The following is a 27,385-nucleotide window of genomic DNA, read 5'->3' as shown; positions in this document are numbered from 1 at the left end:
AGACATATGGAGGAAGATGAATGTTGTCATAGATTAAAATTGGGAAATGAAATTCAGAGTTTTACAAAATTTTTGAAGTGTATTCATAATATGAAAAATCGAATTATGGTGCTATTAACTGAAAGGATTGTCAAATATGCTTAGGATTATTTTGTCTCAAGCATAAAATACACTTTAAATACTGTAATATTACATGAACAATATGAATTCTTACCAAGGTATTTTGCTGTCCAACAGCTTGAGAGTAACAACTTCAATTTATCCGGTACCCAGCATCTGTGCAGCTGATCAAATCACCGACTGGTTTGATTCTCTGGCGGAATGCTTACATTGGAATGTCAGGAAACGACAGAAACACTTGGATGAACTCAGCGATCTGACGCATTCCTCCAGCAACGACACTTTGGATTCGCTTGATCGCGACAGCTAGGCGTCATGCATTTTTCTTCTCAATTGTCTGATGTAATACGCTGTTCAATTTTAAGATGAACTTCTTAAGATATTCAGATTCTTCTCAAACATCCCTTAATCAATTTTCTTTTAGATAGCACGATCGTACACAACGCTGGTCTGATGAATGAATGCGGCGAAGTATATCTGGTTTATTCGAATCTCTTGCCAAATGAGGTTCGATTGCTCACGGATGGTAAAGCGGACCAACTTAGCGCCAGATTCGATTGAATATACAATATGATACTGATTAAGTTTAGGATATACAAAACGGAGAAACAAAATGAAAATAATGATGTAACGCTTGTTTAATCGATTTTGATCTGTCAGAACATGGTCAAACAAATATCGTGATTAGAGGGAGATACTAAGTAAGTTAACTATCGCGAAAGCTCAGCATTAAAGCGAACCAAGACAATATATGGACTTTATAAATGCCACTTACTATTACTGTATAACAAATTCGATTGCAATGCGCATGAAGTGTTGCTTAAAACTGTTCACTATTTTTAAGAACCCTAACTTATAACGCATGCATAGAATAACATGTAAGTGTAGATCGGTAGAGGATATTTTTTTATTTATTTAAGCATTAAAACATTGAATTAGTTGATGAGGAATGAAAAATTACAAAACCAGCAGCAACTGGGTCACAGCCAAATCATCCCTGACACTTTTCACAGTTTGCATGTCCCCAATATTTGACGTTGTTGTCATGAACCGTATGTTTTATTACTAGAAAATTTTGTTGGGCACATGCAATGGTTTTACGTATACATGTACATGAATATATACCAATTTACTGTAGAATTTGATCATTACTAAGATAAAACGGTGCATCTAGACCAATTTGTTGTAAATTTTTAACGAATCTTACCATTAATCATTGTTTTCAATAAAAATTACTTTTGTACAAATATTCGAAAGTTATTATTCAATCGAAACCCTCAATCTATTGAATAAGGATCGGAGTGTTATTACCTCATTTCGTCTGATTTCGGGGGTGTAGAACGTGTGATAAGTGGGGACTTTAAGGATTGTCAACTAAGCTACAGGCGATTGGTCGTCAATAGCACAGCTTCGGAGCCAAAATGCTGCATATTATATTCTAACTGTAAAAGGAGAAATTATCTCCGTGGAAGAAGTATTTATCGCGAAAGCATACGAAAGAATTTTAAACAACATTGAAATCTATAGATCCATTCGCAAATTTGACTAGTTAATATATACGAGAGATATCTTATCTGAAGTGTTTCAAAATGATCCCATTTTGGAGTGAAGGAATCCAGAGGGGTGAGCCTCACTATTCACGATTTTTGAGTCAGTAACCTTCAGTCCGGAAATCGATTTATACGACCGTTTCGTGAGTTACTGAAACCTCCGAACCTCAGAAAACGCAAAAAAACGCGTAGGTCCCGTGGCGAAGAAGTTACCAAGAAGAGATCAGCAGCGGAAGATTTTCAGGAACAAAGTATCTCGTTTTTCAGCTGTAACTCTTGAGCATTTGATCGTGGGGTATTCAGACTGCGCCCAATCGTTTTTTCGCGCAAAGGTACGTCCATATGGTGCACCAAAGAATTCATTCTAGCACTTTTCAAAATCGCGAAAATTTTCGCCATAAATGCAAAGGGGTTAGCCTTACTTTGTCTTCATTTTTTGAGCCGAAAATTCTTGGTCTCAGATTCGATCGAAATGACCCTTATCCGACCAATTGGATCCTCAGGAACTCAGAAATCGCAGCGAAAAGAGCGTAGGACCAACTGGAGAGAAATGGCGAGCAAAAAAGCACCTGCTGAAAAACGTCGAAAACACAGGATCTCGTTTTTTGCTGTAACTTTTGATCCGTTGATCGCAGCCTATTGGGACTGCGCCCAATCGATTTCTCTCGCAAAATTACGTCGGAATAGTGCACGAAAGAATTTATTCCAGCACTTTTCAAAATCGCGAAAATTTTCGCCAAAAACACAAAGGGGTTAGCCTTACTTTTTTTTTGGGCAAAAAACTTTTGGTCTCAGATTCGATTTGAATGACCCTTATCCGACCAATTGGATCCTCAGGAACTCAGAAATCGCAGCGAAAAGAGCGTAGGACCAACAGGAGAGGAATGGCGAGCAAAAAAGCACCTGCTGAAAAACGTCGAAAACACAGGATCTCGTTTTTTGCTGTAACTTTTGATCCGTTGATTGCAGCGTATTGGGACTGCGCCCAATCGATTTCTCTCGCAAAATTACGTCGGAATAGTGCATGAAAGAAGTTATTCCAGCACTTTTCAAAATCGCGAAAATTTTCGCCAAAAACACAAAGGGGTTAGCCTTACTTTTTTTTTGGGTAAAAAACTTTTGGTCTCAGATTCGATTTGAATGACCCTTATCCGACCAATTGGATCCTCAGGAACTCAGAAATCGCAGCGAAAAGAGCGTAGGACCAACAGGAGAGGAATGGCGAGCAAAAAAGCACCTGCTGAAAAACGTCGAATACACAGGATCTCGTTTTTTGCTGTAACTTTTGATCCGTTGATCGCAGCCTATTGGGACTGCGCCCAATCGATTTCTCTCGCAAAATTACGTCGGAATAGTGCATGAAAGAAGTTATTCCAGCACTTTTCAAAATCGCGAAAATTTTCACCAAAAACACAAAGGGGTTAGCCTTACTTTTTTTTTGGGCAAAAAACTTTTGGTCTCAGATTCGATTTGAATGACCCTTATCCGACCTATTGGATCCTCAGGAACTCAGAAATCGCAGCGAAAAGAGCGTAGGACCAACAGGAGAGGAATGGCGAGCAAAAAAGCACCTGCTGAAAAACGTCGAATACACAGGATCTCGTTTTTTGCTGTAACTTTTGATCCGTTGATCGCAGCCTATTGGGACTGCGCCCAATCGATTTCTCTCGCAAAATTACGTCGGAATAGTGCACGAAAGAAGTTATTCCAGCACTTTTCAAAATCGCGAAAATTTTCGCCAAAAACACAAAGGGGTTAGCCTTACTTTTTTTTTGGGCAAAAAACTTTTGGTCTCAGATTCGATTTGAATGACCCTTATCCGACCAATTGGATCCTCAGGAACTCAGAAATCGCAGCGAAAAGAGCGTAGGACCAACAGGAGAGGAATGGCGAGCAAAGAAGCACCTGCTGAAAAACGTCGAATACACAGGATCTCGTTTTTTGCTGTAACTTTTGATCCGTTGATCGCAGCCTATTGGGACTGCGCCCAATCGATTTCTCTGGCAAAATTACGTCGGAATAGTGCATGAAAGAAGTTATTCCAGCACTTTTCAAAATCGCGAAAATTTTCACCAAAAACACAAAGGGGTTAGCCTTACTTTTTTTTTGGGCAAAAAACTTTTGGTCTCAGATTCGATTTGAATGACCCTTATCCGACCAATTGGACCCTCAGGAACTCAGAAATCGCAGCGAAAAGAGCGTAGGACCAACAGGAGAGGAATGGCGAGCAAAAAAGCACCTGCTGAAAAACGTCGAAAACACAGGATCTCGTTTTTTGCTGTAACTTTTGATCCGTTGATCGCAGCGTATTGGGACTGCGCCCAATCGATTTCTCTCGCAAAATTACGTCGGAATAGTGCATGAAAGAAGTTATTCCAGCACTTTTCAAAATCGCGAAAATTTTCACCAAAAACACAAAGGGGTTAGCCTTACTTTTTTTTTGGGCAAAAAACTTTTGGTCTCAGATTCGATTTGAATGACCCTTATCCGACCAATTGGACCCTCAGGAACTCAGAAATTGCAGCGAAAAGAGCGTAGGACCAACAGGAGAGGAATGGCGAGCAAAAAAGCACCTGCTGAAAAACGTCGAAAACACAGGATCTCGTTTTTTGCTGTAACTTTTGATCCGTTGATTGCAGCGTATTGGGACTGCGCCCAATCGATTTCTCTCGCAAAATTACGTCGGAATAGTGCATGAAAGAAGTTATTCCAGCACTTTTCAAAATCGCGAAAATTTTCGCCAAAAACACAAAGGGGTTAGCCTTACTTTTTTTTTGGGTAAAAAACTTTTGGTCTCAGATTCGATTTGAATGACCCTTATCCGACCAATTGGATCCTCAGGAACTCAGAAATCGCAGCGAAAAGAGCGTAGGACCAACAGGAGAGGAATGGCGAGCAAAAAAGCACCTGCTGAAAAACGTCGAATACACAGGATCTCGTTTTTTGCTGTAACTTTTGATCCGTTGATCGCAGCCTATTGGGACTGCGCCCAATCGATTTCTCTCGCAAAATTACGTCGGAATAGTGCACGAAAGAAGTTATTCCAGCACTTTTCAAAATCGCGAAAATTTTCGCCAAAAACACAAAGGGGTTAGCCTTACTTTTTTTTTGGGCAAAAAACTTTTGGTCTCAGATTCGATTTGAATGACCCTTATCCGACCAATTGGATCCTCAGGAACTCAGAAATCGCAGCGAAAAGAGCGTAGGACCAACAGGAGAGGAATGGCGAGCAAAAAAGCACCTGCTGAAAAACGTCGAATACACAGGATCTCGTTTTTTGCTGTAACTTTTGATCCGTTGATTGCAGCGTATTGGGACTGCGCCCAATCGATTTCTCTCGCAAAATTACGTCGGAATAGTGCATGAAAGAAGTTATTCCAGCACTTTTCAAAATCGCGAAAATTTTCGCCAAAAACACAAAGGGCTAGCCTTACTTTTTTTTTGGGTAAAAAACTTTTGGTCTCAGATTCGATTTGAATGACCCTTATCCGACCAATTGGATCCTCAGGAACTCAGAAATCGCAGCGAAAAGAGCGTAGGACCAACAGGAGAGGAATGGCGAGCAAAAAAGCACCTGCTGAAAAACGTCGAATACACAGGATCTCGTTTTTTGCTGTAACTTTTGATCCGTTGATCGCAGCCTATTGGGACTGCGCCCAATCGATTTCTCTCGCAAAATTACGTCGGAATAGAGCACGAAAGAAGTTATTCCAGCACTTTTCAAAATCGCGAAAATTTTCGCCAAAAACACATAGGGGTTAGCCTTACTTTTTTTTTGGGTAAAAAACTTTTGGTCTCAGATTCGATTTGAATGACCCTTATCCGACCAATTGGATCCTCAGGAACTCAGAAATCGCAGCGAAAAGAGCGTAGGACCAACAGGAGAGGAATGGCGAGCAAAAAAGCACCTGCTGAAAAACGTCGAATACACAGGATCTCGTTTTTTGCTGTAACTTTTGATCCGTTGATCGCAGCCTATTGGGACTGCGCCCAATCGATTTCTCTCGCAAAATTACGTCGGAATAGAGCACGAAAGAAGTTATTCCAGCACTTTTCAAAATCGCGAAAATTTTCGCCAAAAACACATAGGGTTTAGCCTTACTTTTTTTTTGGGCAAAAAACTTTTGGTCTCAGATTCGATTTGAATGACCCTTATCCGACCAATTGGATCCTCAGGAACTCAGAAATCGCAGCGAAAAGAGCGTAGGACCAACAGGAGAGGAATGGCGAGCAAAAAAGCACCTGCTGAAAAACGTCGAAAACACAGGATCTCGTTTTTTGCTGTAACTTTTGATCCGTTGATCGCAGCCTATTGGGACTGCGCCCAATCGATTTCTCTCGCAAAATTACGTCGGAATAGAGCACGAAAGAAGTTATTCCAGCACTTTTCAAAATCGCGAAAATTTTCGCCAAAAACACATAGGGTTTAGCCTTACTTTTTTTTTGGGCAAAAAACTTTTGGTCTCAGATTCGATTTGAATGACCCTTATCCGACCAATTGGATCCTCAGGAACTCAGAAATCGCAGCGAAAAGAGCGTAGGACCAACAGGAGAGGAATGGCGAGCAAAAAAGCACCTGCTGAAAAACGTCGAAAACACAGGATCTCGTTTTTTGCTGTAACTTTTGATCCGTTGATTGCAGCGTATTGGGACTGCGCCCAATCGATTTCTCTCGCAAAATTACGTCGGAATAGTGCATGAAAGAAGTTATTCCAGCACTTTTCAAAATCGCGAAAATTTTCGCCAAAAACACAAAGGGGTTAGCCTTACTTTTTTTTTGGGCAAAAAACTTTTGGTCTCAGATTCGATTTGAATGACCCTTATCCGACCAATTGGATCCTCAGGAACTCAGAAATCGCAGCGAAAAGAGCGTAGGACCAACAGGAGAGGAATGGCGAGCAAAAAAGCACCTGCTGAAAAACGTCGAATACACAGGATCTCGTTTTTTGCTGTAACTTTTGATCCGTTGATCGCAGCCTATTGGGACTGCGCCCAATCGATTTCTCTCGCAAAATTACGTCGGAATAGTGCATGAAAGAAGTTATTCCAGCACTTTTCAAAATCGCGAAAATTTTCACCAAAAACACAAAGGGGTTAGCCTTACTTTTTTTTTGGGCAAAAAACTTTTGGTCTCAGATTCGATTTGAATGACCCTTATCCGACAAATTGGACCCTCAGGAACTCAGAAATTGCAGCGAAAAGAGCGTAGGACCAACAGGAGAGGAATGGCGAGCAAAAAAGCACCTGCTGAAAAACGTCGAAAACACAGGATCTCGTTTTTTGCTGTAACTTTTGATCCGTTGATTGCAGCGTATTGGGACTGCGCCCAATCGATTTCTCTCGCAAAATTACGTCGGAATAGTGCATGAAAGAAGTTATTCCAGCACTTTTCAAAATCGCGAAAATTTTCACCAAAAACACAAAGGGGTTAGCCTTACTTTTTTTTTGGGCAAAAAACTTTTGGTCTCAGATTCGATTTGAATGACCCTTATCCGACCAATTGGATCCTCAGGAACTCAGAAATCGCAGCGAAAAGAGCGTAGGACCAACAGGAGAGGAATGGCGAGCAAAAAAGCACCTGCTGAAAAACGTCGAATACACAGGATCTCGTTTTTTGCTGTAACTTTTGATCCGTTGATCGCAGCCTATTGGGACTGCGCCCAATCGATTTCTCTCGCAAAATTACGTCGGAATAGTGCACGAAAGAAGTTATTCCAGCACTTTTCAAAATCGCGAAAATTTTCGCCAAAAACACAAAGGGGTTAGCCTTACTTTTTTTTTGGGCAAAAAACTTTTGGTCTCAGATTCGATTTGAATGACCCTTATCCGACCAATTGGATCCTCAGGAACTCAGAAATCGCAGCGAAAAGAGCGTAGGACCAACAGGAGAGGAATGGCGAGCAAAAAAGCACCTGCTGAAAAACGTCGAATACACAGGATCTCGTTTTTTGCTGTAACTTTTGATCCGTTGATCGCAGCCTATTGGGACTGCGCCCAATCGATTTCTCTCGCAAAATTACGTCGGAATAGAGCACGAAAGAAGTTATTCCAGCACTTTTCAAAATCGCGAAAATTTTCGCCAAAAACACAAAGGGGTTAGCCTTACTTTTTTTTTGGGCAAAAAACTTTTGGTCTCAGATTCGATTTGAATGACCCTTATCCGACCAATTGGATCCTCAGGAACTCAGAAATCGCAGCGAAAAGAGCGTAGGACCAACAGGAGAGGAATGGCGAGCAAAAAAGCACCTGCTGAAAAACGTCGAATACACAGGATCTCGTTTTTTGCTGTAACTTTTGATCCGTTGATCGCAGCCTATTGGGACTGCGCCCAATCGATTTCTCTCGCAAAATTACGTCGGAATAGAGCACGAAAGAAGTTATTCCAGCACTTTTCAAAATCGCGAAAATTTTCGCCAAAAACACATAGGGGTTAGCCTTACTTTTTTTTTGGGTAAAAAACTTTTGGTCTCAGATTCGATTTGAATGACCCTTATCCGACCAATTGGATCCTCAGGAACTCAGAAATCGCAGCGAAAAGAGCGTAGGACCAACAGGAGAGGAATGGCGAGCAAAAAAGCACCTGCTGAAAAACGTCGAATACACAGGATCTCGTTTTTTGCTGTAACTTTTGATCCGTTGATCGCAGCCTATTGGGACTGCGCCCAATCGATTTCTCTCGCAAAATTACGTCGGAATAGAGCACGAAAGAAGTTATTCCAGCACTTTTCAAAATCGCGAAAATTTTCGCCAAAAACACATAGGGTTTAGCCTTACTTTTTTTTTGGGCAAAAAACTTTTGGTCTCAGATTCGATTTGAATGACCCTTATCCGACCAATTGGATCCTCAGGAACTCAGAAATCGCAGCGAAAAGAGCGTAGGACCAACAGGAGAGGAATGGCGAGCAAAAAAGCACCTGCTGAAAAACGTCGAAAACACAGGATCTCGTTTTTTGCTGTAACTTTTGATCCGTTGATTGCAGCGTATTGGGACTGCGCCCAATCGATTTCTCTCGCAAAATTACGTCGGAATAGTGCATGAAAGAAGTTATTCCAGCACTTTTCAAAATCGCGAAAATTTTCGCCAAAAACACAAAGGGGTTAGCCTTACTTTTTTTTTGGGCAAAAAACTTTTGGTCTCAGATTCGATTTGAATGACCCTTATCCGACCAATTGGATCCTCAGGAACTCAGAAATCGCAGCGAAAAGAGCGTAGGACCAACAGGAGAGGAATGGCGAGCAAAAAAGCACCTGCTGAAAAACGTCGAATACACAGGATCTCGTTTTTTGCTGTAACTTTTGATCCGTTGATCGCAGCCTATTGGGACTGCGCCCAATCGATTTCTCTCGCAAAATTACGTCGGAATAGTGCATGAAAGAAGTTATTCCAGCACTTTTCAAAATCGCGAAAATTTTCACCAAAAACACAAAGGGGTTAGCCTTACTTTTTTTTTGGGCAAAAAACTTTTGGTCTCAGATTCGATTTGAATGACCCTTATCCGACAAATTGGACCCTCAGGAACTCAGAAATTGCAGCGAAAAGAGCGTAGGACCAACAGGAGAGGAATGGCGAGCAAAAAAGCACCTGCTGAAAAACGTCGAAAACACAGGATCTCGTTTTTTGCTGTAACTTTTGATCCGTTGATTGCAGCGTATTGGGACTGCGCCCAATCGATTTCTCTCGCAAAATTACGTCGGAATAGTGCATGAAAGAAGTTATTCCAGCACTTTTCAAAATCGCGAAAATTTTCACCAAAAACACAAAGGGGTTAGCCTTACTTTTTTTTTGGGCAAAAAACTTTTGGTCTCAGATTCGATTTGAATGACCCTTATCCGACCAATTGGATCCTCAGGAACTCAGAAATCGCAGCGAAAAGAGCGTAGGACCAACAGGAGAGGAATGGCGAGCAAAAAAGCACCTGCTGAAAAACGTCGAATACACAGGATCTCGTTTTTTGCTGTAACTTTTGATCCGTTGATCGCAGCCTATTGGGACTGCGCCCAATCGATTTCTCTCGCAAAATTACGTCGGAATAGTGCACGAAAGAAGTTATTCCAGCACTTTTCAAAATCGCGAAAATTTTCGCCAAAAACACAAAGGGGTTAGCCTTACTTTTTTTTTGGGCAAAAAACTTTTGGTCTCAGATTCGATTTGAATGACCCTTATCCGACCAATTGGATCCTCAGGAACTCAGAAATCGCAGCGAAAAGAGCGTAGGACCAACAGGAGAGGAATGGCGAGCAAAAAAGCACCTGCTGAAAAACGTCGAATACACAGGATCTCGTTTTTTGCTGTAACTTTTGATCCGTTGATCGCAGCCTATTGGGACTGCGCCCAATCGATTTCTCTCGCAAAATTACGTCGGAATAGAGCACGAAAGAAGTTATTCCAGCACTTTTCAAAATCGCGAAAATTTTCGCCAAAAACACAAAGGGGTTAGCCTTACTTTTTTTTTGGGCAAAAAACTTTTGGTCTCAGATTCGATTTGAATGACCCTTATCCGACCAATTGGATCCTCAGGAACTCAGAAATCGCAGCGAAAAGAGCGTAGGACCAACAGGAGAGGAATGGCGAGCAAAAAAGCACCTGCTGAAAAACGTCGAATACACAGGATCTCGTTTTTTGCTGTAACTTTTGATCCGTTGATCGCAGCCTATTGGGACTGCGCCCAATCGATTTCTCTCGCAAAATTACGTCGGAATAGTGCATGAAAGAAGTTATTCCAGCACTTTTCAAAATCGCGAAAATTTTCACCAAAAACACAAAGGGGTTAGCCTTACTTTTTTTTTGGGCAAAAAACTTTTGGTCTCAGATTCGATTTGAATGACCCTTATCCGACAAATTGGACCCTCAGGAACTCAGAAATTGCAGCGAAAAGAGCGTAGGACCAACAGGAGAGGAATGGCGAGCAAAAAAGCACCTGCTGAAAAACGTCGAAAACACAGGATCTCGTTTTTTGCTGTAACTTTTGATCCGTTGATTGCAGCGTATTGGGACTGCGCCCAATCGATTTCTCTCGCAAAATTACGTCGGAATAGTGCATGAAAGAAGTTATTCCAGCACTTTTCAAAATCGCGAAAATTTTCACCAAAAACACAAAGGGGTTAGCCTTACTTTTTTTTTGGGCAAAAAACTTTTGGTCTCAGATTCGATTTGAATGACCCTTATCCGACCAATTGGATCCTCAGGAACTCAGAAATCGCAGCGAAAAGAGCGTAGGACCAACAGGAGAGGAATGGCGAGCAAAAAAGCACCTGCTGAAAAACGTCGAATACACAGGATCTCGTTTTTTGCTGTAACTTTTGATCCGTTGATCGCAGCCTATTGGGACTGCGCCCAATCGATTTCTCTCGCAAAATTACGTCGGAATAGTGCACGAAAGAAGTTATTCCAGCACTTTTCAAAATCGCGAAAATTTTCGCCAAAAACACAAAGGGGTTAGCCTTACTTTTTTTTTGGGCAAAAAACTTTTGGTCTCAGATTCGATTTGAATGACCCTTATCCGACCAATTGGATCCTCAGGAACTCAGAAATCGCAGCGAAAAGAGCGTAGGACCAACAGGAGAGGAATGGCGAGCAAAAAAGCACCTGCTGAAAAACGTCGAATACACAGGATCTCGTTTTTTGCTGTAACTTTTGATCCGTTGATCGCAGCCTATTGGGACTGCGCCCAATCGATTTCTCTCGCAAAATTACGTCGGAATAGAGCACGAAAGAAGTTATTCCAGCACTTTTCAAAATCGCGAAAATTTTCGCCAAAAACACAAAGGGGTTAGCCTTACTTTTTTTTTGGGCAAAAAACTTTTGGTCTCAGATTCGATTTGAATGACCCTTATCCGACCAATTGGATCCTCAGGAACTCAGAAATCGCAGCGAAAAGAGCGTAGGACCAACAGGAGAGGAATGGCGAGCAAAAAAGCACCTGCTGAAAAACGTCGAATACACAGGATCTCGTTTTTTGCTGTAACTTTTGATCCGTTGATCGCAGCCTATTGGGACTGCGCCCAATCGATTTCTCTCGCAAAATTACGTCGGAATAGAGCACGAAAGAAGTTATTCCAGCACTTTTCAAAATCGCGAAAATTTTCGCCAAAAACACAAAGGGGTTAGCCTTACTTTTTTTTTGGGCAAAAAACTTTTGGTCTCAGATTCGATTTGAATGACCCTTATCCGACCAATTGGATCCTCAGGAACTCAGAAATCGCAGCGAAAAGAGCGTAGGACCAACAGGAGAGGAATGGCGAGCAAAAAAGCACCTGCTGAAAAACGTCGAAAACACAGGATCTCGTTTTTTGCTGTAACTTTTGATCCGTTGATTGCAGCGTATTGGGACTGCGCCCAATCGATTTCTCTCGCAAAATTACGTCGGAATAGTGCATGAAAGAAGTTATTCCAGCACTTTTCAAAATCGCGAAAATTTTCGCCAAAAACACAAAGGGGTTAGCCTTACTTTTTTTTTGGGCAAAAAACTTTTGGTCTCAGATTCGATTTGAATGACCCTTATCCGACCAATTGGATCCTCAGGAACTCAGAAATCGCAGCGAAAAGAGCGTAGGACCAACAGGAGAGGAATGGCGAGCAAAAAAGCACCTGCTGAAAAACGTCGAAAACACAGGATCTCGTTTTTTGCTGTAACTTTTGATCCGTTGATTGCAGCGTATTGGGACTGCGCCCAATCGATTTCTCTCGCAAAATTACGTCGGAATAGTGCATGAAAGAAGTTATTCCAGCACTTTTCAAAATCGCGAAAATTGTCACCAAAAACACAAAGGGGTTAGCCTTACTTTTTTTTTGGGCAAAAAACTTTTGGTCTCAGATTCGATTTGAATGACCCTCATCCGACCAATTGGACCCTCAGGAACTCAGAAATCGCAGCGAAAAGAGCGTAGGACCAACAGGAGAGAAATGGCGAGCAAAAAAGCACCTGTTGAAAAACGTCGAAAACACAGGATCTCGTTTTTTGCTGTAACTTTTGATCCGTTGATCGCAGCGTATTGGGACTGCGCCCAATCGATTTCTCTCGCAAAATTACGTCGGAATAGTGCATGAAAGAATTGATTCCAGCACTTTTCAAAATCGCGAAAATTTTCGCCAAAAACACAAAGGGGTTAGCCTTACTTTTTTGTGGGCAAAAAACTTCTGGTCTCAGATTCGATTTGAATGACTCTTATTCGACCAATTGGATTCTCAGGAACTCAGAAATCGCAGCGAAAAGAGCGTAGGACCAACAGGAGAGGAATGGCGAGCAAAAAAGCACCTGCTGAAAAACGTCGAAAACACAGGATCTCGTTTTTTGCTGTAACTTTTGATCCGTTGATTGCAGCGTATTGGGACTGCGCCCAATCGATTTCTCTCGCAAAATTACGTCGGAATAGTGCATGAAAGAAGTTATTCCAGCACTTTTCAAAATCGCGAAAATTTTCACCAAAAACACAAAGGGGTTAGCCTTACTTTTTTTTTGGGCAAAAAACTTTTGGTCTCAGATTCGATTTGAATGACTCTTATTCGACCAATTGGATTCTCAGGAACTCAGAAATCGCAGCGAAAAGAGCGTAGGACCAACAGGAGAGGAATGGCGAGCAAAAAAGCACCTGCTGAAAAACGTCGAAAACACAGGATCTCGTTTTTTGTTGTAACTTTGGATCCGTTGATCGCAGCGTATTGGGACTGCGCCCAATCGATTTCTCTCGCAAAATTACGTTGGAATAGTGCATGATAGAATTTATTCCAGCACTTTTCAAAATCGCGAAAGTTTTCGCCAAAAATGCAATGGGGCGAAATTAAGCCCTACTGTATCTACGAGCAAAAAATCACAGGTTTTCCATTCGATCCGTATGACCCTTTTTGACCAATCGGACCCGCAGGAGCTCAGCAAAGTTACATGAAAAGCATACGACTATCAGCAATGCAATAATAATAGGCAGACTCGTCTTTTGAACGTCAGTTGCGTTCCGTTCCGCGCAACGTCCTCGGGCTGCGCAGAACTGAAGTCGCATGCAATATTGCTTTCCATGTGAAGCATCGCAAAATTGATTTAAATATTTTTCAAAATCGACCAAATTCACATCACATCGCAAGGGGCCCAATTATTTTTTGTCTCGCAATGAATTGGTATGATTCTTGTCATACTCATCGGAACCGTGGCAGTGTGAACGAGAGATCAAGAACAGCAAAAGAACCAACAGATGGGGAAATTCAAAACAATACGGTTAAAATTAATTTTCTGTTTATTTCAATACAGGTTACATAAAATACAGACAGTACTTTATCATAGATCATACATTGTATTCTACAGAGGTATGTTGCACCTATACACCGAAACTGAAGTTTCACTTATAATAACTATCTGATATAGATCATGCATATTCTGCTGAATACAATGCATACTGCACACTCATTTCCGCATATGTACAATACTTAGGTTTTTCATGTAATGTTTAATTTTTGTGGAATTCTCTTCGTTTCTCACTTCAATACTATTTTTCAGATACTTAAATTACTACACACACTGACACTCGAACACTCGTACCGTAATTCAGGCGCATTGATTCAACCATAACATTGATGCATCAATTTTTGATTTTCCATCCTTACCTTTTTGAAAACCCATCGCAAATTTCATGATTTTCGGCCGTAACTTATTATCTGTCGTTCATAGGATAATTATTGCTCATTCTGCAGTTTCGTAAGAGAAATCGGATCCCCCCACAGGTGCAAAATAGACACGTAGGACAGCAGAAGACCAACAGCTGAAGAAATACTGTGAAATTTCTTCGTTTTTCGGCTGCACCTTTGCATCTGTTATCCTAGCGTATTCGGACTTCGCGCAATCCATTCCTATTGCAAAATCACGTCGATATAGTACAGCGAAGAATTGATTCCAGCATTTTGCAAAAACATCAAAATATCACCAAAAACCGAAAACCTTACTTTTTTAAGTAAAGTTCTTCCGTCTCAGAATTGAATTGTATGATACTTTCTGCACCAACTTAACCTTCAATCACGCAAAAATCACATCGGAAAAAGCCTAGGACCAAACAAACAGCAGATAAATTTCTGTTTACAGTTTTTCTCGCGTTTGTTATTGTTGTTCTTGTCAATTGTAATGTGTCACGTGTCATGTCTTTTCTTCATGTGTCAAGTCTTATGTATTAGGTCTCAAGTCTCAATTGGTCACTAAAGTCCTGTGTTTTTTGTCTCGTATCAACATCGAGAATTTTTTGGTATCGAAAATTGTTTCATTGTCATCGAGCTCAATTTGATGGTTTTTATGGAATAAGAATGTATTGTAATATAACAGAAATAAGGTTCACCCAAACATGGTGATTTATTGCACGATGTTCCAGAACACACATCAGTTTCCTAAAAAAAATTTTATGTCCTAAGACGGAGCCCCTATCAAGGCGGGACCCGGGGCTTCAGCCTCTCAAAGCTTCTTCCTCAATCCAGTACTGGATTTGTAGGTTCTTTTTCCGATTAATCGATCTCTCAGGGTCGCAAAAAACACTACTACAACATCGTAGGATAAGTAGCTGGGCAATTACGAAGCATATTTTCTGTTTTGCGGCTATTACTTTCGATTCGCTCACCACAGTTCCTTCAGACTATGCTTAACTTATTTTTTTCAAAACTCACGTTCGCGTAGCGTCTGTGTAATCGATAGTTTTTATTCGAAAAGCGAAAAATATTTTTTCATACAAGTCTGCCGCGACTGTGCATGGTAAAATAATCTCGATTGATGTTTCTGTATTCTGTAAGATCGTACAGTGCGTGTGAGCCAGAACGTCTTTCCTCGTGACCTCAGTGTCGCAGTAATACTTGTAGTATCGCGTGTGACAAACTTCGAAGCTCGATGAAACAAAAGTAACGGGGAGAGAGGTACCAACGTGAATGCATAAAGGTTCGATCTAGATTGCACTGCATAGGCCGGAACCGAAATCACCTCTCTACGTATATCTATACATATGTATGTACCTGCATTGCATATGGATATAAAGTTATTCTCTACACATATGTTTATTCACGCACACCTGAGTCGAATCTGTCGCTGGTGGTGCTGACTCGATACGATATCAAGGCCAGTGATCCTATTATCCGAGTTTCTTGTAGCACCAACTGACAATGAGTAGCGTTCACGGAGAAAAAAATCTGAGAAAAATTACCCTGCTGTTACTATAATCGTGATGTAAAAAACACCTAATGCAGTTTTACCGTGCTGCATCAGAAAAATGCGTCGTCACATTTTAAATTTTGTGCTGCCGAAATACATAGTTTTTAAGCAAGGTAGTAATTTTTTTCATAAAAACCCATAATTTTTGTAACATGCATCAATGAAAACTGCATTAGGTGTCTTTTACATCACGATTAGTAACAGCAGGCTAATTTTTCTCAGATTTTTCTCTCCGTGTACCTACGACTAAATCTGACTAGAGACGATAAGTATTCAACGGGAAACGGTATCAAATTCGCTGAAATCAGAGAAGGAATTTTACAAAGCCGAAGAAATCACTACAATCTTACAATAATTACGTATCAATTTTTAGGAGCGAAATTTCAAGCTGTACTGGACTAATTGAACATTTTTATTCTACAATGAATTTGCAAAAATCTAGGTGCGTAATCCCTGGCAAAAGTTCTCTTGTACAGTTGTAAAACGATGCATCATGGATGTCATTATGACGATCGGTGTAAAAACAAGAATGGATATTATAGAAATAAAACATCGCGCGTCAAATAACGACTGTAACGGAATTGCAGCCGTGACGCTTTGAAGCGTGATACGTGACTCGACAGAGGATAACAATTTAGCAATTACACGAAACCAACATGGTACATCCATTGACAATGTGTTACAATTAGTTAGGGAATGAAAAACGAAAAAAAACCTTCATTGTATGTAGCACTCGAAATGAAAATCGTGGGTAATTATCGAATAACTGTTGTAACTGTTATACGCTCCTCGATACGAATAAGGCGACACTGTAATCCTGATGTTTTTCATTTCTACTAGAAATTTTGGAAAAAAAAAACACAGTGAGCATCGAATTGTCGGGTGGCAAAAATTGCTAAGGAGAGAAGATATAAGAACGAAACGAACAAGGACAAGGATGCAAGTTTAATAAAACGCGTATACGATCAAACAACTTAAGGAAGGATTGTGAGCATTCATTCGGTTATTTCACATTAGCACGTGAAATTAACAACTATCCGAAAGAAAACCTTCAGTTTCCGAGTGCTAATTAGCTACATACTTTGGACTTAGTTGAAGTAAAGCAAAGGAAATAATCGTTAAGCTCTACAGCTAGTCTTGCATGAAAGTGTACGTGCGTAATAACGCATAAGCATAACTGAGGCGTAAATATATGTGCATTGTCGACTGGAAAATATAATAGCCGTACCGTTATCCCTGGGTTATAACCACTCATCTGCTCCGGCCGAGTGATCCCAAATAGTTTCGAACGAAGTTCAATTATGATTTCTGTAAAATACGAACCTGCACACGTTTTTACAATAATCATTACGACCATCGTTCGGTTACGCGAATTAATCATCAGATATACACGTTGATGACGAATAGAAAAGTCATATCCGAACCACTTGTATTCGGGAACAATTCATTGACGTTAATCAAAAACTCGACAATTCCAATTTGGTCAGCCTATGGCGATATAACAGATTAATTTTATTATCTCAAGTTCGGCACAATTATACGTCACTGGTCGTGAATTTTGAAGCGAGTTGCGTCGATTGCAATAATGTATTACCTACACAGGTTTAATTTTAATCAAATAATACTATCGATTGCTTCTTGTTTGAAAAGTCTCTTAGCCTGAAATAATGGTTACATGATTCCGATATACTCGCATGTGCAACTCGAGTTCATGCAGCATACGTATATCTACATATCTACATATTACGTTCGAACTTACGTACGTACATACCACCGTCTTGCGGATATGTTCACCAGTTGGATCGGTTGATGTCGGCATGTATAGTCGTAATAAACGAAATAGCGTACGCTTTAATGCACCAAGGCTACGGATGACTTTCTAACAACAATCACTTTATGTAACGGCCATTATTCGTTCCTTTATTACAACAAACGTAAATACAAATAATAGTTCATAGTAATAATTATTGATGATAATATTATATTCATAGTAATAATAATAATAATAATAATAATAGTAGTGGTATTGATAATGATACTAGTCATATATGAACAAAATCGACAAGTGATCGGGGGATTTGTTATTATTTATTATAAATACATTGTGGAGGAGGGACTAGAGGGCCTCTTTGGCGATTGGCCGCTGCCGCAAATCGTCGGCTAATTATTGTCAACAAAACACGACTTAAGTCAAACAAACAAATTATAACGATTAAATGGTCAAACAATTGACATTTACTTACATAAAAAAAATGTTTACACGAAATTTATAACATTCAAGCGCTTACACTACACACAGTTCACTGTCAAACAATGATAAACCGTTGCACAAAAATACTCTGCAGCCACACTTTCGTTTTAAAAAGAACCTGGTCATTTGTTTCATTTCTACATTCATTCATTCGAAAAATTCTCTACGACCTTTCAGAGTTTTCTAATTTTGCGCCACAGTCTTATAAATTTTGAGGTATAATATCTATTCAATTAACAATATTTTTAATTTTACTTTTTTATTCTTGTTTTTTTTTCTTCTCTTTTTTCTCAATTTATTTTAGTTCTTTCTTAATCGTGGGGCATTCGGAAATTGAATTCCATCTATTCCGTTGTACCTTGGATTAAACGTGTTACGCAACCAATCAGCCACACTTAACGAACGTTATATACCTTAATGTAGAGTATTCGAAGAAAGAATATTTTCCGATTCAAAAAGCAGTGCCAACATGTGGGAAAAAAAATAGCATTTGCCTGAGCTTATTAAATTTTTGATATTCGACAGTAAGTCGAGAATTTATACTTGAACGAATTTAACCGGTCGCGGTACAATACAATAAATAAATAGGATAAGAAATTAACATGTAGTATGTATTCTATTAATTATATGTAGAACGTATAAACACACTCGTCCTGACTCACACTTCCGATATATATACAGGTGGTTTCCTGCAAAAAGTGAAAATGGCTACAAGAGCGTTACCGCGATATTATAATATTTCTACGTAGACCTATCAACTAGCTAACAGAAATTAATTTCTTTAAACATTTTGCTCACAGTACAGCAAATTATCGAATTATATATGCAGGCGTTGTTGCCTAATTCTCGCCTATCTCGGCAGGTTGTAAGTTATGTGTACATATGTATACAGAATGAAGTCAATACTGGAAATTTATTCTTCTTAAAAGTAACTTGTCTACGATTCCTGCGAGTAGTTATACAAGTATTCAATCTTGATACAAGTAAATATTTAATTTAATATGTACAAAGATAACTGAACGGGAAAGAAACCCAGCGAATCCAGGTCACGCTACGTGTAATAACGTCGCGTATAATAAATAGTGCCCGTAAATTACCAGTCTCTTTCAATTTTTTATAAATTATTGTCCACATGAAAATTCAACAACTTTTGTGAAACTGATTACTTCTATCTATTCCTCGCAGTTTCAATCTAACGAAGAAAAATTTATTGTACAAAATATTTTTATAAAATTAGAAACACGAAATGGCGGTAAATAATTGCCGATAATAACATAACGCACAGTATCTGACAATTGCGACGACAACGTCGTTTCGGACACACGCGTACTTTTCATTTCCCTGTAAACCTATCAGTTTTCATTTAAAGCGATACGTTCTACAAGACACAATATGTGCAAAATAGTATCTTTTCAAGAACTGGGGTGCCTTGAAGGAATTATCCAACAGCCAAATTTTAATATAACAACGTTTGATTGATCCACCAAAGTAAAATCATGTGATAACGCTGTGATTGGTACTCCGGTAGTTGTCATCAGTCAAAATAAACGCAGTCGCCGTGGTGAACGAAAAATCGTTAATTGTTCGGAAAAAAGCACCGCTGGATGAGCACTGGTAGCTTTTTTGGTGATTGATGCGTGAAAAATAAACATTAACAAAGTACCACCCGCGACTGGTGATTTTCCAAATGTTACAGAAGTGACTTTTCGGGACATCAAGAATATATAATTAAAACCAGAACAAAATCTAAGCTAAACAATCGAACATCGATGATATTTTATTATCATCATACATGTAAAGATTACTCAGCTGCCGTAATAATGTTAACTTCTCATTGGTAATTCTTTCAAGACACTCCATTACCGCAAAAATCCACCCTTTAAAGGTGTATTCAATAGCAACAAATAATGGATTCCTTTTCGACAGATACAAAAAGAAACAAAACACAATTCAAACATTTTTCCGTTTATCGGATTGTTCATTTAACGTACTGCCTCCTCCTGCCGGTCGATTTCGTCGAAGACTTCTTATTCGTGGTACTACTCGGGGCTGATAGACTAAGATTAGCAACAACGCCGCCATCGCTCCACGTCCGACTCCGGCTGGTCAAAGAAGAGTCGCTACAGAATTTGGGCCTCTGTATATGCAAATGGCCATTAGTTTCCTCGGTGGATTTCTCCCCTTCGAAAAACCTGCACATTTCTCTAACCGGAACGGACTTGGTGGCTCTGTTCAAGTCGTGAAGAGAACGCGCCCGTTGCTTTCCTCTGGGACTAGGATTTGCTTTGGCCCTGCCGAGGTCCTCGGTGCTTCTTGCGAGCCGGCCGCCGAGTCTCGACAACGATTCGAAAAGCGTGAGCTTGTCGCGAACCGGAACATAGTGATCGACGCGTTGACACCGCTTCAGGAGCCTGGCAATCGCCTCTTCGGATGGTTCAGGGGCGAGGGAAAAGGAGGTCGGGGATTTCGGCTGGGCCGTTTCTCTGTGTTTAAGTGCTGAGGATCTTGTCGAGGACAAGGTGGGCAAGGAGGTCAAAGTGGCCGCGGAGACTTCGAATGGTGGAGTTTGTACTTGTTGGTATATCGGAATCCTGGACGAAACTGGTGCCAGTCGTTCGTTGCGATCGCAGATAGTTTCGACCTGCGTATCGACGTTCGACGAGTGATTAATCGACGTCGTCATGCCCCTGTCTCGGACACTGCGTCGTTCTCTGGCGCGGCTTCTGCGTTCGCCGACGCTGCAGGAAACTGAATCAGTTTTCGGTTGGCTCGATATGAGGTTCGCGGATTTGGCCAGGTTCCCCTGCTCCTCGAACCGCACAAAGTTTCCCGACACCTTGACTAGCGACGACTTTATCGCCTCGAATTTTTCACCCTCGAGAATCGAGCCGTTCGTCATCGCCGTCGTCCTCGACTCCGGTGACCTCTGACGCACCGTGGTCAAACCACACGAGGAGACATCTTTCGCGAATTTCTCACGCGACACCGAAACGTTCCTGCGCGTAGCTCGCACGCCGTTCGTCGAAGTCAACAGGACTATGTTGTGATTTTTATTACTGTTATTATTGTTGTTGGTCTCGACGTTTTTCTCACTCTCGGCAGAGCGGCAAATCCTTGTTAACTTGGCGAGAGACACGATGTTGTTGTTCTCCTCAGCCCGGGCCTTTCGGCGCCGGGCATCCTCCTCCACGACCCTGCGACTCCGGGCCTCGTTTTCCCTCCGCCTCGCCTCCTTGTACCTCTGTATCCTCTGCTCCTTGAGCTCCGGCTCTGGAAGAACTGTTTTGCAGATACCGTTGACGGAGTCGACGGAGTCAACGCTCGACTGGCCGCCACCCCAGGGCAAGCTGTCGTCGCTACCCTCGCTGCTCTCGCTAAAGGCCCAAGGCCTCGTGGCTGCAGGTTCCTTCGGGAGTATATGAGGAATACTGCGAAACTCCACGTGGACGTCTTCGTCGCTCGAATTGCTAAACCATCCTCGCAGCTCGCTCTTGGCTCTCCTCTGGTGTTCCTCTGACGTGATCGAACTGTTCACCTCTCGCTCCTTCGAAGAGTTACGGAACCAGGAGCGCAGTTCGCTTCGAGACCGCCTTCTGGACTCGGTGGGACTGTCCGGTAGCGGCACCGGACCTCGAGGGCAGATGGTCAGGATCTCAAGGAAGTTCAAACAGCGCTGAGCCCGGAACGGTGTTTGTCTAACGAGTTCAGCAGCGATAGCGCGCACCCAGGACCAGTAGATGGGTTCTGTGTCGGCCTGGAAAGAGAAAAGCTCGATTGATTCATTGGGTAAAGAACGGATATCGCAGAGAAAAGTCTTGATTGACTGTTTCGCTCAAGCATTGGCTTTTAAAATTTTAACTCCGACGATAAATTTTTCAATCCAACAAAACTGTTTCAACAACGATGGAAAGTTTCACGTTGCACAATTCATCGCAGGAGAACCATGACGACGTTACGCGTAGAATTCAACCGACTTCCGATGCCAACGCCATCGTACGTTCTTTCGGCGGATGTGAAACTTGGATGAACCCGCGACTTTCTGCTTGGTAATTGCAAGGTCGCGGTCGCCAATTACAAAGCGTCCGGATCAGGAATCGTGCACCTCCGACCCGCTAGTCTATATTGTTCAACGATATAAATGTTTGGTAACAATTGTGTTGCTAAGACTCGTTGGTGGATACAAGTCGTTGATCTCGATTAGATTATACAGAACAGAATTACTGAGCTTCGTCCAGTATTGATTAAACCAACATAAATCGTCGATTCATTAATTACCAATTATAAAACATCAAATTTATCTTGCAGTCTCGTTGCGCTCTTCGCACGATACATCCGTATTTGTACAGAGAGGCTATCTTTCGAGTGGAATGATTCATTCTCGCGGGCTCGGAGAGTTCAAACTTTTTTTTGTACTTAATGAAACACACATGGCCAACAGAGATACGTCTCGCCGTGTACAGCTGGATAGAAAAGTGTGTAGAGTGAATATACATGCATACGCATTAAGAGAAGATCCTGAACAATGGGTCATGGGAGAGCGATCTCGGACTCCCACGCTAACCATAGACGTGCTTGTATCTTAACGATCTTATGGAAGAGAGGACGACGGCGACGACCTTGACTTCTCAACAAAGCCATTAGTTTTAACTCATCAGTTATATATCAGCAAAATTACATACGTGCCCGCTTATCAATGTGCTCGGCGTAGATATACAACTTGATATTACGTAAGCATCGGATCATTCAAAGGCATTACACGCGCAAGATACCTTGGGTTCAATCACCAGTTTAATGCCTCGATTGTATGTTTACTTGCAAATGATTTTTTGGCCTAGTATGTACCTACATACGGGGGTACTTCAATATCGGTAAAAATAAACCTTAGAGAAGATTCAAGTTTAATTTTCAGAATTACTGCATCGAATTGTTATATCAGTAGCTTAGAAAAAAAACTAGCGATGATCAGATGTCCAGCAAATATCATTCCGAGCCTTTTTGCAACGGTGCTTGAGATATTCCGGACGTAAAAACGTTTCCCACGAAACGCGTATAAAACGAAACCGAGAAAACTGTTGTACATACCAGGATTCAAGTCCGTCTATAAATGTACGAATAGCATGGTATTGTTGCCAGTGTGAGTGAGTGCGCATGATTGACTTGGAATGCGTAGCGTCGTGCGATTTTTTACTTTGTATTATCATCATTTATTGGTATTCCGTCTCGAGAAACGACCGTACAAGCATCTCGATCAGACGTATCATGGACTGCTGCCAAGTCACGATGTCTAAAAAAGACACGGGCACGTTCTGCAGGTGCATCTTAGCAAAGAAGTTCAACTCGTTCCCCTAGGTCAGAAACCGCGCCGAGCAAACTCTCGCGGTGCGTGATTATGTCTTGATTATTATTCCGTTACGTGACTGGAGCATTACGCGATTACGCTAACCATGCACGATGCTTGTATGGAAATGCCGTGAGGCATGCACCTCGACGTCACATTCAGAGATCATTCATTCCTAAAACTCGTCAGCTCACCCAAAACGTAGCCAGGGTGCCATTCTGGGTATTGCTCAAGGTGAAACCAAGAGCGGAGTCGTGGGGCTGGCATATACTTGGAGTTGCTTGGCGCAGGTTCAGCGCTCTGAGAGGAAGCCTCATCGGGGTTCCCTCGACCCAAAGCCATCCCATCCTGATCGTAACCATCCTCTGTTCTCCAAGGTTTTCCACGTACAGTTCACCTGGAACGATAAAATGGGTATACATCAGCTCGAGTGTCAGCACCGTCAACGACGTCGACTGACGATAAGCGACGGGTCGATTGAAGACGACGAAAAACTCGCGGCTCATTCATTCTACGGCGAGAATATATCGTTAGAATTGTGAATGTTCGGTAGCGTTTCGTGTTACGAACCAGGCACCGTTACCTAGATTTCATCTAATGAATTTCTTTCGACCCTTTTACCGCGGCCGACGCCGCGACGTTCACATATGAAACAAATTTGGAAATTCCGTTCGCGTTGAAGAACCACTTTGAGCGAAAGGATCGCCACGTTCATTAACGATACGTTAATTATTCTTCCCCCATTATATGCTGCACAAGGCGGGATTGCGTACTGTCTCGACAATTGCGATTCAGCCTGCAAGTTGTCTCTTCAGTCTCTGCAGTCGAAAGAGAGAAGTCTTGGAGGTATAACAAGTATCTACTTCTTCATGAATATTCAAGCGGTTACGATTACGTGACAGATGACAGCTCCTCAGCCCTCGCAGGCGGCACTTGCAATTATACCTATATCCATGCAATCGTTGAATCGCAAATTGCTAGAGTGACGAGCGCTGCAACAGATCATAGTGTTTGGATCACAGCCTGTCTCGCATACGATAAGAAAATGATTGCGACCAGTGCTGCCAGTTGTCGGTTCACATTTTTTCCTCCTTATTCAGTGCAAGTGAGAAACAGGTCACCGACATCTTCTTATTCTTTGCGGAAAAATCCTTGCCAAAATCGATTTGACCGACAACGAATGGATACCACAAATGACGATAGTATAGCGACCCCCCACATCTGTCATGTTTACCTGGAATGTGGATTGCGAAATATCGGAATGCAAGCGGGAGAGAAGGAGCGGCCGTCCGACCTTGTCTCATGAGTAGGTATTATGGATACGTTCGACCGACTAAGATCTGAGTGACCAGCCGTCGGAGAAGAATGGAGGAAAGAAAGAGAGAAATAGAGATAGAGAGAAGAAGACAAAGACAGAGAAGCTGAGAGAGCCGTGCTGGCTATAATCAAAGCCCCTAACTTATCAATGGGAATTCTATTTTAACGAGCATTCCGGGTCGGCTGAGTTCAAGTAGGAAGTGACCTCATACGGTTTCGTGATAAAATTTTGTATAAATATTTTAGAAATACCATGTAAAAAGAAGTAGCTAACACAGTTATGCAACTGTAAAGTATCTTGTTAATAGTATTAGTATTTAATTAGTAAGAAAAATGTAATGAGAATTTATTCTCATATTGATATGTGACGGATGAAGTCCCCATCTGAAATTGCGGTAGACCCATGCGTCTATTTCCAATTTGCGCATTCGATGACATATACAGATACAAACTAGTCCCCTGATATTTTGGAACATACACCATCCACATTCTCACTCGAAAGAAACCCCGATAGTAAACACAGACGAGTCACGAAAACGTTCTAACCAAATTCTTAAAGCTGTACTCATAGAGATTACGTCATACAGATAAGTACCCAAGTTCACAATTTCTTTAACCTTCGTCACTTGGTGGGTGCTTCAGGAAAGTGAGGATAAGTATTTGTGAATGCAGGAAAAAGATAAAGAAACAAGCATCGTTTGACTACGAAGTTCCTGTCGTTAGCTGCCATTGATGTAGTAAAACATTCGGAACTGAGCAAGCGATCTAGTCGCACTAATTGACATTATCTTGATTTGCACTGCACTCCCCGAATCATGAAGCTGAAGCTAGCAGCAAGAGTTAGCAGCCAAATGTGTTTAAACTTTTCAGAAACAGGAAAAATGAATCTCAGTTTTATCCTCACAACTGTATAAAAGTATCGGAGGGCTCAAAGTATTTCAAAAAATTTTCTTTTCGTCCTTCACTACCTTATTCGAATGAAGATCAGGACGTTTGATCGCTAGCTTCAACCTCGTCCCCGAATCAGCTGAACCCTTTCCGTATTAGCCATAGACGGATTCCATAGAAGATATGAATATGGTGTGGTAATTGGGTTGTTTTCACGTGGGAAAGAAACAGAGCGGGCTATTAACGAGTTGGTTTTGTTTTTAAATTGGCATTATAAGGCCACCGCGAAATATCGAGTCTGTTAACGACCGTAATTGAAGGCTCCGGCTAATTGCTTTGTATAGCAAAGCGACGTCGTCAAGGTGTTAAGATAACGAGCGATTCACCGTTTCGGATTTTCATTTAAACGGAGGAGCGAAACGAGACGTTGCTCACAATCAGTCGGATCTCCTTCTCTCTCTCTCTCTCTTTCTCTGTCTCGTCGCATTACCTTCTCGCAAGCCATCCGGTAATGAAGCTTGACAGTTTTTACGGTTATACATGAGCAGGCAAGATAGTGGGCCAACCGGAAATGCTGGCCGTTGGGCGATCCGCCGTCGCGTCGGCAGCTGTAGACCTTACGATCCGTTGTTCTGGTCGGCTATTTAATTTGCGATGAAAATTAATTTTGGCCGGACCTCCGATCAATCGACCAATCCGACACGGCGTTGCGAAAGTTCACGGTAAAAAAACGTCCGAGGAGATTGAGCACATACTCGCTTACTTAGACTTAGGTGTTGTTCTATAGAAACTGATTTCGGATTTATCTTAAGAGAAGATCAATCGTGGATAGCACGAAGCCAAAGATCAAAGACCTTGTGCGTTACGGTAATGTAGCAACGCGTTCGATCGCGGTTATACAAGCGGATTTACGTCGGAGAAACATACGTCACGTTACACACGCCTCGAGTCCTTTCCAAATTCAATTGTGCCGAGGATCGCAATACGAGAGGTTTTACACGAGCGCAAAACTTTTCGGATGGAAAGCGGTCGCTGGTTAAGTATGTACTACACACGTATATTATGCAAACGACAAACTAGGCATTGAATAATCGGACATCTGACGGGTTACTCCCACAGTCAGCGAAACTCTAGTACAATCAAAATGACTGATCCGAGAACGGCGCATAGTCGTAGCGTAGGATATACGTTTATTCGATGACACAGTTCTGTTCTCAGAGTATTGCAATCTTCCTCAGCCTCGTTCTTCAATCAGTTATATTTATTAATTCTAATCTCGATTCGCGTCTCCTCGGTCCAATTTCACGCAATTATTTACAAAACAGAAGCAGCGAACCGTGTGACTACACAGCCAGACGAAGTTGAGTGAGGGTCAAGAATACTTGTTGCTTAACTGGAAGAATTAACAAGCGAGATCATCGTCGTCTTAACTCAGATCAGAGTTATACGGTTACATGTAACACTGCATGTCCGCGGAGTGATGATGACTCCGAGGGAATTGCAATTGTTCCTCGTTAACGTGGATTATTAGAATTACGCGTACCACGTCCGAAGTGATCGCTGTGTAAGCGAAGAACTCGAATAATTCTCAAGACCGAGTCCATCGTCATCGCAATAAACGCGGAGTATTCTTCCAGAAGTTCTCGCTTTCTACGTATTATATATACAACAAGTCGGCGGTTAATTGAAAGAAGTTCAAGCACCATACGGCATGCAGACGGTGCGCACTCGGTTGATCACCGCGTCTTCTCGT

The 27,385-nt window shown here is 41.6% G+C and overlaps 2 protein-coding genes across 19 annotated transcripts in view; one reads left to right on the top strand and one right to left on the bottom strand.

Annotated features, from left to right (window-relative positions):
* The window catches only part of LOC124296701 (NAD kinase-like), a 39,274-nt gene extending 37,905 nt beyond the window's left edge, over positions 1–1,369 (top strand). For 17 of the 18 annotated variants that reach the window (XM_046746974.1, XM_046746964.1, XM_046746963.1 and 14 more), the window contains 2 exons: positions 238–462; positions 545–1,369. In XM_046746974.1, the coding sequence (XP_046602930.1) occupies positions 238–430 (193 nt within the window). In that variant the 3' untranslated portion in view covers positions 431–462; positions 545–1,369. The remainder of the gene's footprint in view (positions 1–237; positions 463–544) is intronic. The other variant, XM_046746965.1, reaches the window with a different exon arrangement.
* A 16,928-nt stretch (positions 1,370–18,297) lies between these two features.
* LOC124301506 (uncharacterized) overlaps positions 18,298–27,385 on the bottom strand; it is a 42,250-nt gene continuing 33,162 nt past the window's right edge. The window contains exons 2-3 of the mRNA XM_046756650.1: positions 23,622–23,824; positions 18,298–21,843 (exon numbers count right to left, since the gene is read on the bottom strand). Of these exons, the coding sequence (XP_046612606.1) occupies positions 20,068–21,843; positions 23,622–23,824 (1,979 nt within the window). The 3' untranslated portion in view covers positions 18,298–20,067. The remainder of the gene's footprint in view (positions 21,844–23,621; positions 23,825–27,385) is intronic.

The sequence above is a fragment of the Neodiprion virginianus genome, chromosome 1, assembly GCF_021901495.1.
Source record: "Neodiprion virginianus isolate iyNeoVirg1 chromosome 1, iyNeoVirg1.1, whole genome shotgun sequence".
Taxonomy (NCBI): Eukaryota; Metazoa; Arthropoda; class Insecta; order Hymenoptera; family Diprionidae; genus Neodiprion; species Neodiprion virginianus.
This window is presented reverse-complemented; position numbering and strand designations above follow the sequence as displayed.